Source organism: Zootoca vivipara, chromosome 1, assembly GCF_963506605.1.
Source record: "Zootoca vivipara chromosome 1, rZooViv1.1, whole genome shotgun sequence".
In the NCBI taxonomy this organism is placed as follows: domain Eukaryota; kingdom Metazoa; phylum Chordata; class Lepidosauria; order Squamata; family Lacertidae; genus Zootoca; species Zootoca vivipara.
The window spans coordinates 51,395,179-51,407,376 of NC_083276.1; the positions used below are offsets into that span (position 1 = coordinate 51,395,179).

The 12,198-nt window shown below is 44.1% G+C and overlaps 2 protein-coding genes across 5 annotated transcripts in view; one reads left to right on the forward strand and one right to left on the reverse strand.

The window, feature by feature from the left end:
- The window catches only part of TP53I11 (tumor protein p53 inducible protein 11), a 92,866-nt gene that overhangs the window by 50,725 nt on the left and 29,943 nt on the right, over positions 1-12,198 (forward strand). The window contains exons 6-7 of one of the 2 annotated variants that reach the window (XR_009557594.1): positions 370-471; positions 1,764-3,485. Coding sequence is in view for 1 of the 2 variants with exons in the window: in XM_035115860.2 (XP_034971751.1) it covers positions 370-471; positions 1,764-1,897 (236 nt within the window). In the remaining variant the exon portion in view is untranslated. Of the gene's footprint in view, positions 1-369; positions 472-1,763; positions 4,509-12,198 lie in introns of those variants that run through there. The other variant, XM_035115860.2, reaches the window with a different exon arrangement.
- TSPAN18 (tetraspanin 18) overlaps positions 7,634-12,198 on the reverse strand; it is a 157,455-nt gene continuing 152,890 nt past the window's right edge. For all 3 annotated transcript variants that reach the window (XM_035115894.2, XM_035115880.2, XM_035115886.2), the window contains one exon: positions 7,634-11,789. In XM_035115894.2, the coding sequence (XP_034971785.1) occupies positions 11,742-11,789 (48 nt within the window). In that variant the 3' untranslated portion in view covers positions 7,634-11,741. The remainder of the gene's footprint in view (positions 11,790-12,198) is intronic.

Consider the following 12,198-nt stretch of genomic DNA (forward strand, 5'->3'; position numbering starts at 1 on the left):
TACATTAAAACACCAGTCATTAAAAACTTCCCTAAACAGGGCTGCCTTCAGATGTCTTCTAAACATCAGGTAGTTGTTAATTTCTTTGAGATCTGATGGGAGGACATTCCACAGGGCGGGCGCCACTACCAAGAAGGCCTTCTGCCTGGTTCCCTTTAATTTGGCTTCTCACAGTGAAGGAACTGCCAGAAGGCCCTTGGCACTGGACCTCAGTGTCCGGTTTGAACGATGGGGGTGGAGATGCTCCTTCAGGTATACTGTGTTTGTATCAACAGCATCTCTTAGAGGGCGATGTCTTTCTACATGTGGCTTCAGTAGATGACACCTCCCCTTTCTCTCTGTCATCCCTTTCCCTCCAATCACCTTTAGGTATCTCCCTCATCATGTGGAATGCCTTGTACACAGCTGAGAAGATCATAATGCGTTGGACTCTGCTGACAGAAGCATGTTACTTTGGAGTACAGTTCTTGGGTAAATATGCCTCTTTATGGTCACAGGCATGTGCTCTCCCTTTGCTTTCACTGTAGAAGGGAAACTTCGATACACGGTGTGCGGTGTCATGCTGAGGTTGGTCAGGCCCAAGACACACAGGCCTTTCTTTGCAAAAGGAGAATGCAAGCATACAAGGACTAAACATTCAGACCAAACATGAAAGTTCAAAGCTTTTGTTCCTAAAAATTAATATTGTGAAGCTGGAATATTTCTTGTCCTTCAGAAGAGAGAAACCGTAGAAAGAGGTGGGTAGAAATAGAAGTGAAGCCATAGCTCAACTTAGCACTCTAACCCTCAGTCATAACACACAAAAGATGGGGTGTATTCAGACACATGCATACCAAGGACCCAGGTTAGAGATCCTGTAACAAGCAAAAACGGGGAACGGTGAATGCTACTGACATGTCTCTCCTTGGATGGCTCTGCATTAAGACTTTTCTGAATTGCAAGCCTTTTCCCAGTTGGTTTTCTTGGTCTTCTCAGCTGTGTCATTTAGAAGTTATTTAAAACAAAAATACAATGCAAAACCAATAAAACTGTGCCATGGAAGCATGTGGAAACAAAACAAATTGGGATTCACATGATGCAAACGGTACTTTCAGGGAGGGAGGGGGAAGTAAGGGTGCTAAATTCAGTTTAATTGTGGAACCTGAATTTTCTGGAATGTAATTAGATTCTACTTGCCAGAGTGCAACAGATCGCAACTTAGCCCTTGAGTACCAAGTAAAATCTCGTGGCTGCTTCGGTTGCATGCCTGATTTTTTAAAGGGGAAACATGTTGAAAACATGTGTCATAGGTTGCACTCTTAAGGCTGCTGCTGCAGGGAACCCATGCCACAAAATGCCTTTCTGTGGCATCAGTAGCTCATGTGAAGTGGGATGGTGTCATTCAGCAAGGTCTTAACCACTCCAGCACCCATCTCTCACCAAAAACAAGCACCCCAGCTCTGTTTCTCTGTTAAGTTAAAGTCAAGAAGGTAGGAAGAGCCTGCTGGATTCAGCCGCCGGCATCCTGCTCTCACAGCAGCCAACCAGATACCTTTGGGAAGCCTGCAAGCGGGGCCTGAGGGCAGCAGCACTCAGAGCCAAATAGACACTGCTTCATAGGAGCAACAAACTGCGGTTCTAACTGCAACCGAAGCATCCAGGTTCTGCTAGAGTAGGCACGAAGTGACCTTTTCCTGTTTTCTCAAGAGGTGTTCTAGGGGGTAGGCAACGGAGTTGAAAACGTGTCTTTCTTTTCTTCCAACCTCCTTTTCTCTCTCTTTCAGTCACCAGCATCACCCTGGTTGAGAGCGGCCGGGGGTCCACGGGAGCCACACTGCTCCTCATCAGTCGGGTCCTCTTTGTACTTATCAGCTTTTATTATTATTACCAACTTGGACGCAGACCCAAGAAAGTCTAACTTCCACGACTGCTGAGGGCTGGTGCAGAGAGGGGGCTGTCATAATTTCTGCATTCCTTTTGCTCATTTTTGTGGGGCTTTTTTTCTCTCTTTCTTTTTTTTTAAAAAAACAACCACCAGACTTCCTTACGGCATGCATCAATGTATAAATAAATCCAGTGCTGTTGTTGCCACCACACTGGAGGTGGAAGAGGAGAGTTCAAGATGACTCCATGGGAAGAGGCCATGAAAACAGAGATAAGGCAGGAGATTCAGGGATGTGGGTGGGCAAGATTAGCTATTTGTAGCCATTCTCCTCTGTGAATCTAGGCAGTGATACATGATCAAAATATACACTCGCGGAAACAGCATCATTTCAAAACGACATTCAAAGGGCAAAGAAAGTGATATCAGCTCCTGTGTACAGGGGACGAATTGGGAATCTTTTCTCTGCAACTGGCAATCTGCTGTTGGGGCTTTTGGTAGCATTCCCTTCGGTTGAAATGTGTGCTGGGGACTTGCCATATAAAGGGCTCAAAAGGGCCATATTTTCCTTATCTTCTAGGACGTTGGAAGTCAGTAACCTGAAGAGATTCCTTAGGTAGTGATGTCCTTGTTATGAATGCAACCTATTCTTTTTTTTTAAAAAAAGAGAGCATTTGCTGTAGTAATTTTAAAAAATGATTCCAGCTGATTTTTGAAGGAGTTCTTGAAAAAATATCAGATTTGGCTATTGCTGCCTCTTTGTTTTGTGGGGTATCTCCCCGCCCCCCAACCCTACCACCACTCTTCCTGTTGGTTTATTCTGTTGGCCTTTTTAGTTCTAAATGTTACAAAAAATGCCTTCAGATGATTCTGGATGGAGTCTGTTAGAAAGGAAATGGGGCAAGGGACCAATAAGGAAACCGTGAGTTCACACAATCTCTTGTTTACAAAAAAAATGGCAACACACAGTAATACACTTGAACAGAAGTGGGCAAGACGTGGCCCTCCAGATTATGTTGGAGCTTCAGCTGCAGCCAGCCTCTGCCAGCATGGCCAACCGTGAGGGATAGTGTAAGTTGTAGTCCAGCCACATCTGGAAGGCCCAGGGGTTAGCCACTTCTGCACTCTATGGTTTAATTGCTACCAGGCACCAGCCCGTTCAAAAGGAAAATACTATACTATACTTTTGTGGGAACACATTCCTAAATTGAGTAACCAAGAAAACTGCAGGAAAAGGCCATGATACAAAAGTGGTTGCATGTACTTGCTAGACTAGTTCAGTGCATATGCTGGAATGACGTGTATTAGCCTCCCCCCCCCCACTCCCCGATTGTGGTGGTCCTTCTAGCCTTCTGTGAAATAGATTAGCAGTGCAAGAGGCTGTGTACATCTGGTTCCTCTGTCACTTTCCACAGGGTTCTACCCCAACTGAATTGCTTACTTTTACCATATTGTGAGTTACGGATATGAGTCTGGGCCCAGAGGCATGTTTGCACATCAGGTGCCTGCTTGGTGTGAGGAAGAGGCTGCCATAGGGCTGCAAAGTCTCCTGAACTCACTGGCTGTGCTAGAGAGTGGGATCTGTGGTGGTCTCCATGTCTGGTGGCCTGTGTAATGTTTGCCAGTAGCGATGGGTAACCCATCCCAAACATCTGAGGCATTCCGACTATTAGCATTTCATTCTTAACCAAAATTAAAGCAATGAATATATTTCATTGATATCTCCTGCCTCAATCTCAGTGTGAATAATGATGTTGGAGAGACTAGTATAGTTTTGATGTTGAAGGATGTTTCTCTCGGTGTGCCAATGAATCTTTCCCAAATAGGCAAACAGACCAAAGTTTGAAATCTCTCCTTCTCTTCCCCCCACCCCCTACCCTCGTTGGGATTTCAAATATAATTAGGAAGTGTTTACCATCCTCCTACAGACCACAGTCTTATTTATTACTTTGGGCTCTGCTCTAGCATTTCCCCATTTTTAAAGCTTTTGATAAATGCAATGAAGTTTCAAATCTCAGTCCTCCATAGATACACCTCACAGTATAGTCTTTGCATTTTGTACTCCTCTTGAACTGAGACAGGAGGAATTCTGTATTGGTTGTGGATTTAAAGGCTGTTTGTCAGGACAGGTGTGTCGACCAGCCATTTTGAAGTGGATGCAGCAAATCTAGGATAGGTGCCTGTGTATCCACCTTTGTGCCAGGACTGCAGTACCTGCATGGGAACACTTTACCCTTTTGAGACTGAGACAACATCCTCACACCTTCAGCAACAAGAAGAAAATGTACTCGGAAAGTCACAGGGACCCTTCATGGACTGTTGGCAACATGCACCGTCTTTTGGCTGCAGTGGTCTCCCGAAGACTTCCTTTACCTTCTTTTGGCATCAAACGTCTGCATGAACTTGGACTACCATGAGTGTTGCAGTTTGAGGCCGCATCAAGTGGGTCCTCAAAGACTATTTGAACTGAATATCCATGTTGATCATGCAAGTGTAGACTTTAGAACCCCAGGGTAATGGTGCCTAGTGGTCCAGCGTGAGGTTTAACTCCTCCAACCTGAGCAATTTTGTTAATGCTAGTTTTAAGTGTCACTCTCAGTTCTTTCGTCTGTATGTACACTATGTGAAATAAGTATGGTTTTCAGCAGTTGCTGCCTGGCTTTGAGCATTTTGCATCAAGGAGGGTCTGGGACTCGGGCTGGGCCTATTTTGAAGATGACTGGACTGCAGAAAGAGGAGCCTTTTTGGAGTTTCTTTCACCTGATGTCCAAAAATCATGAGTTGAGATGGGGGAAGGAGGAACCATAACTGCTTCTAAATTGCAACTTTTTGGTCTACTTTCTGGTCCCAATTGTTTATACAATTGGCATTTGAAAAACAAAACAAAATCAGCAGTAAAGTCACACCTGCTTTCACTTGACCCTTTGACCAAAATTCACCTTGGGATAGTCAACAAGTCACACCAATAGTGGATACCTGGCCTTGTAGGGCTATTACCTTAGGCATGTTCTTGTATTTGTGGCTGCAGCAGACATGGATATGAGTTTCATACAGAATAGAAGAGGCCATTGCTCAGTAGTAGAGCACATTATTTACATGAGGCCACCTTAACACAAGAGATCCCCCCCCCCCCGTGGAATCCTGTTGCTCATGGAAACCTGTTGCTTTTCATAGCTGCATGCTACCTTCCTCCCTCATGCAACTGGCCTTGATCTCTATTTCAAAGAAAAGCAGCCAAAGCAATCCCAGAAGTGTTAAAAGACTTTGCATACAAGGAAGGTAGCTACTTTGAATCCACTGTGACTGTGACCCAGATTGAGAGAGCTGCTACCATTCAAGGGAGATAGAGCACATTAAGGGAGCAAATGTGCTCTATCTCCCTTGAATGGTAGCAGCTCTCTCAATCTGGATCTCCTATAAACTCCCTTTTATTAACTTTTGTATAGCTTCGCCCTGTGAGGATTAATTTGCTGCTACTAAAGTGGGTTTTTTGTGGGGGGCCTTTTAATCGTTTGCAGAAATGTGGTTTCACTTGCATGGTTTCCACATCTGTTCCCTGCTATTGTTCCTCTGATCAGTTGTAGCTTTATAGCTTTTTTAAAGCTTGAAAGGGCTTCTTCCCTACATGATCTCAGCCATGTGGGAATCATGTAGTGCCATGTCCCCAACCAACAAAAGCAGGGTGGGAACATTTCCCCAGACCAGTGGTCACTGCTTTGCCCAGTACTGGGGGGGGCACTATTTCACAGCATGACTAGCTGGGATTCCATATTCCATACTGAAGGAGGACTATCTACAGCAACAAACCCCTCCCCAATCCCCATGCTAATGCCATTAATGAACAGGGCATTTCTTTGTCCATTCAGCTGCATATCTAGTTTATTTCATTCTACCTCAGTGGGTGCCTCAGTTGAAGAAGTATTCTCCCACATGCTTCAGCAATAGGGGTGTGTTCCTCTTTCCCAACCCACACCTCAACAGCTGACCCCCTTAGAAAAATTCTGCATTCTTTTGCAAACAAGAGAACTAAAAAGACGTTATATGGGATTGTGATACTCGCTCTAGTAATGTGGCTTTTAACCTCTGCTGCCATGCGGCATTTGAGGTGGATGCCAGTTGCATCAAACCTAAGTTGATAGCTAGTCTTACATTAGCAACAACAGTCTACCACTGCGAAGACTGGATGCTCAAAACAGAGACCAAAAGCAGCTGCAGCCACATACTGCTTGCATGTCCCTGCACAAGTCTCATTTCACCAGTTATCCTATACATAAAATTCACATGGTTAGTGTTCATGCTACCTTTCTCAAAATCAAACATGACTTTGTAACACTGTGCATATTTTTTTTGAGGCATAGGTCCAAATTTACGAATGGCTTATCACAGAGTCTTCGTTATGAATCCTGTACCTGAAAATGCTTGCATCCAGGTATATATATCTGTGGGAGGGAGGGGGATTCCCAACCAAATATTATTCATAATTCACCTTGTACCTGTTAAAACTCCCAGCATTCTGAATGTCTTCTACATAGTTACTTACAGTGCAATCCTGCGACGTATCTCAGAAATAAGCCTGATGAAGTTCAACAGGACTGATGAGCAGAAGCAGGTAAATAAGGAAATGAGTGACAGTAGCCCAGCTGCATTCCTATTACAATAGGAACAGATTAGCAAAGCAGTGCTTGCAAAGCAACAGACGTACCTAAACTATTTCCAAAGCTAATGAAGCTTTTGAGGTGATCTGTTTGGTGAATGTACACATCTTCCCCATTGGTCGGTCAGTCAGTCATCCCACCCTTTCAAAGGCATTACCATGCCACTTGCCAAACAACAAAAAGTGGGTTTTTTTTAAAAAAAAAAAGAGGGGTGGATTCACTAGGGCAACAGAATTCTTTAATCCACTAATTGTGCAGCCCTAAAGTTAAGATTACCAGACATCCCCGTTTCCCGGGGACAGTCCCCGGATTTACAAATCAGTCCCTTGACAAAATCCATCTATTTAGTAGGAAGTTGAAAAGTGTCCCCGGATTCATTGAAAAAAAAAGTTCCATTGTGGATTTTATTAGTTTAGTTCATTAGCTATTAAATTTGTATACTGCCCTTCAGCTGAAGATCACTGGGTGGTTTACATTAAAACTACAGAGAGAAAAGAGAAAATACATAATAAAAGGAAAAACAAGCCAAAGAAAGTTAATCAGCCTTAAGGCTTGGTTGAAGACAAATATTTTCACTTGCTGCCTAAAGATACATAATGAAGGTGCCAAGCAAGCATCCTTGGGGTGAGTATTCCACTGACAGGAAGCCCCCCCCCAGAAAAGGCCAATTGCTGTGGTGCCACCCTCCAGATCTCTCATGGGGGAGGTACATCTGGACCATGAAGTCCAGATTGGTATATCTGGGGAGAGGCGGTTCTTGAGGTATTGCTGTCCTGAGACATTTAAGGCTTTATAGGTCAAAACCAATTAGGCCCGGAAACTAACCAACAGCCAGTGTAGTCAGGCCAGGCTCAGTGTAATATGCTCAAAGCATCTTACCCAGTAAGCAACCTGACTTTAATGCCTCCTGTAACATACTGCATCTAGACGTCACCCCTGAAAATCAAAAAGGCTTCTTGAAAGTCAGCAGAGGTTTGGAAAATACCTGCATTTTTCATGATTGATATAGATCCTCCTAGCTAGAACTAGTGTTCGCTGTTTGGGCTTTAGGAAGGCTTTATCACTCCTGTGAGAAAGAGATAGCAGGTGTGTTTTTTAAAATGTAAAAAGTGAAGCCATTTTTGGTATCATAGTGTCTTTATTTTTGTCTTTTTATTTTTATTTTCCTAAAGAAATGCACATCGAAACTGTGCAGAATTGCTTCAGCGTAGTGTTCTGTTTTATGTTACAAAAACCCTTTCAATATAAAAAAAGCATTACAATAGGGAATACAAGTTAAATTAGTTCTAGGTTTCTAATAAAAGGAACATTTAAAATAGATTTCAACATTTACTTCAAGTGGCCCATTTCCCAGGCACTTGCAACAGTGACAACAGATGGGGGGGGCGGGACCGAGTGGATCTAGGTTCACAAAATCAGATTACAGACATAAACTTGAGGGTGAAGCTCTCTCTCTTTGCAAGTTCCATTTCAAAGCTTAGGAGTTGTGCAAGACCTCAACTGCTCACAGTCACTTCGGCCCTCCAGACCAGTGTTTCTCAACCAGTGTGCCTCCAGATGTTTGGGGACTACAACTCCCATCATTCCTGACCACTGGTCTTGCTAGCTAGGGATGATGGGAGTTGTAGTCCCAAAACATCTGGAGGCACACTGGTTGAGAAACACTGCTCCAGATGTTTTGGACTACAATTCCCATCATCCCTGACCACTGGCCCTCTTAGCTAGGGATCATGGGAGTTGTAGGCCAAAACATCTGGAGAGCCGCAGTTTGGGGATGCCTGAGCTAGATGGACCCAGTCAGTGCTGGTCTCTGCTTGAACAGCACTGAGAATCCAGTGTTAGGCTTTCAATTTCTTGGAAGTTCATGTTTCAAATGGGAAGTTAATTAACTTCCAAGTATTCAGCAGTTGTGTGGACTAGGGTGACTGGGTTAGTCCCCTAAATGTTTCCCTGGTAGCATTCTTCCTGAAGCCCAGGGAGCTTCTGCGCAGCTTAGGGAGGACGGTGTGATGCTCACAGTGACATCAGGACATCGGTCCCTCCAATTGCCCTTGCAAGCTGGTGCTTCTGGCCCTAAACATTCCCCCGCGAAAATGTTTTACTGCACGCCACTGGTATTCAGGCTTGCAGCCTAACTAACCCCGCAATGCTAAAATGAGGAAGTCAGTTGCAATGGAGTCAACAGAGCTTCCTCAAAGTGTGTTTAGAGATTTGGCTAAGAGAGTTCTTTTCCATAACACAGCCCAGATAACAAGTAAATAACCTGCAGGAGGGGGCTATGGCTGGGTTCCCCAAGAGCCGCAAAATCAAACAGATAAAGGATTGTTCCTTTTACACCATGAAAGTGCAAATATTTTTTATTTGAAGTCTTGTGTTCAAGAAAATGAACACAACACTCTCCTTACTCCCTCAAATGGTTCCTTCCCAGTGTTGGGGCTCATTCACACTGACCTTTTGCCCTGTGCTTTGTAGGCACAAATCCATACTTTCAAGCTTTTTTTTCTTTGACCTGGTTTCCCCACACTTTCTTCTGCTTCAGAACAAATGGCAATTCAGGTTTTTAGCAGATTGCTGTTTGCTCTGTTTCAGCTGTAAAGAGCAGGTTTTCACAGGGAAAGCACTAGAGAAAAATAATAATAATAAAGTGTTCTGACACAGAGCTTTAAAGTGCAGAGCTATGCCTAGAAAAGCAGCACAAAAGGAAGTCTGGGTGAGCCCTTAGTGGTGATCTGCAGTTGCCACAGATACTACTGAAGTACTAGCCAGGCAGGGACCATCTCAGCAACAGTTTCCACAATGCTCTGAAGCTGTTCGTGCTATCTTTACCAAAAATGACGGCTGTGCAGATGACTGCTTTAAAGAAACAGGGAAAATGAAGAAAGCAGGCAAGAGAAAACCAATTGCGAGCAAGAGATAGAAAATGTCTCCGTAAGGGAGAACACAGGCCACAGCAATGGAATTTTTAAAAGAGGACAGTGATGTCTGGAAACTAGACTCAAGTTGCCATAAGCTCTCTGCAGGTGTCCTTAAGCTCAATGGCAGAGAGGGGGTGGGGTTGTGCACGTTGCTTCATCCCGAACTTCTTTCCACAGTGAGAAAATAACTCTGGAGCAGGGATTGTAAGCATGCTCAGTTGAACATTCAGCCCTCTTGGTGATTAGAAATGTTGAAAACACACCGTTCCAGAGGGTAGGGAGGACTGCAAAAAGTGTTCAGCGAAAAATGCTCACAATCTCCTCTTCAGACCCAAGTGAGAGGTCGGGAGCAGTGGTCTCGCCCACTTGGCACTGCACCCTCTTCCTGGGTATAGCTTAAGAAGTTTTTGCCTTGTCTGCCATGATTGCCATGCTGACCATGCTCACTTTAAACGTCAGAGGAGACAAATCCTTAAAGGGTTTCTGGGTAGCTGGTGCCAGCTGGAGCAAACAACACTGTTACATTTGTTTTCAGTTGTGCTGCGCATTTTCCTCACTCTACAACTTGCAGAATTTAACTAAATTCAAATGAAAACCATACCTTTTATGGGAGAGATTGTCAAGGATCACACGAAGATTCAAGTCAGCATTTGAAGTCATTTGTTAGGCAGAGATTCATTATATATATATTTAAAGCATTTTCTCATTGCTTGCCTCAAGTGGGGCAAGCTCCACTGTTTCTGAGATAAATGCTCATCGATGTGCTTCCCAGTATACCTCACTAGTTGCCTTTCTCAAACTCTCACGCTATGTGGTATCACCATATCCCAGTCCTTTTGCCAGTTGCCTACTGCTGCTTCTGGGTGCCACATATATTCCTTTGCCAGTTTGTGTCTCCATAAGCCACTTGTTCACCATATTACTTTCATTATGGTCTTAACAACTCACCTGCATCTCTGGCAGCAAAGATGGGAGAGATTCAGGTCAGAGCATATGCCATTCCATTTAGGTTTTTGGATTTGATATCCCGCTTTATCACTACCCTAAGGAGTCTCAAAGTGGCTAACATTCTCCTTTCCCTTCCTCTCCCACAACAAACACCCTGTGAGGTGAGTGGGGCTGAGAGACTTCAGAGAAGTGTGACTAGCCCAAGGTCACCCAGCAGCTGCATGTGGAGGAGCTGAGACACGAATCCGGTTCACCAGGTTACAAGTCTACCGCTCTTAACCACTACACCACACTTTTCTTAACTCATGGGAAGTACTGAGTGAGAATTGCTCAGAACATAAGCAATGTAAAAGAGTCACAAATGAAACTGTGCAAAGGACAACTGCTTCCATTGCCGTTTGGGAGATATTTTTTTTTCCACACAGCTGAAAGGCACACACTGAAACATGAAGACAAGAAGCTAATCATTTGCTACAAAAGGCCAAACTAGGCAACATAATTTGCACGCAACATGGTGGTGACAAAACATTCAGAAGCTTTAAAAACAAAACAAATAATTATTTCTCCTTACGGGAGACAGCACCAACAATTACAGATGAGAACACTTTTTTTAAATTAAAAAACGGTGAGGGAGTCTGCTGTAGAACTGCCTTAGTCTCTCCCCCCCCCCCGAATACTGAACGGAAAATCCATTAGGACAAAGAAAAGGTATGCATTAAACTTCTGATTTCATTCCATCCTCCGCCTGGACTTGAAAAGGATGCCTCTTCTGCTATTGTCCAACACAGCAGGCTCAGCTCCTCCTGTATGTTTCCAGGTGAAGGAACTTATCAATTCCTTGCGACACAAGAAAGCTTGAAGCATCTTGATATTTCAGGTGATAGTTTTCTGCCCATCTTGACTGAGGACTGTTGTTTAAAACTGGCCTGACCTGTGTACGTCACAATGCTTTGGCTGAGCAGTTCCCTTTGGATGCTAAATCCAGATCCTACTTATATTTTGGGGGGGTGGGGTGGATCCTTCACTTTCTCACCAATTGATGTAGCACAATCATGTTAAAGATGTGAGTCCCACGCGGCATCCTGCTTCATGGAGACCACCAGAACTCACTCCCTTCCTGTCTTGTAGGCCCCTAGTGCAACCCAGAGTGTGTGGCTTCTGATGAATGACGGTCCTGGGAAACGACAACATAGTGCACAGCACCTCAAAGTTCCAGCCCCTGAAGTACAATCCTTTTGGTCATTCATATATTACAGTCCTTTCCCCCCCACTTTGTTAGCGAAAAAACAAAAGTTCATCTTCTCTCTTTCCTTTCTTCAAAGCGTGTAGTCGGAATATGCTCAGCTGGTCATGGAAAGCTTTCTACTGGATCCCTCGAAAGAGGCACATGGCAAAGATCATGGCAAACAGCTGAGAAGAAGTTAGAAATGAGACAAAACAGCCAGTTAAAATAGAAAGCCTTGACCAGTCTCAGCTGTGGTCCAGCGCTCAAAGCAAGCACAGCACAAAACAAGCTTGGGGGGCACAAAGTCAAATATGCTTTGGGCCCCAAAAGGGCACCTTAACTGGGGAATTCTGAGCACAACACAGATGTGTAGACATGTAACATTAAGCCAAGCTGTAGGGTTTGTTTGAACTAATGTGCACTTGCAGTTTAAGTGCACCTGCTCAGCTCCCCTAGCTGGAAAAAGGGACAAACTATGGAACAGTTGGCTTAGTGTTGCATCTAAAGCTGTCCATGTGATTTCTCTGCCTCCAAAGCAACCATAAACAAACTTGGTTTGTTCTTGGCTTCCCAACCATGGTTGGTTTGGGAGAA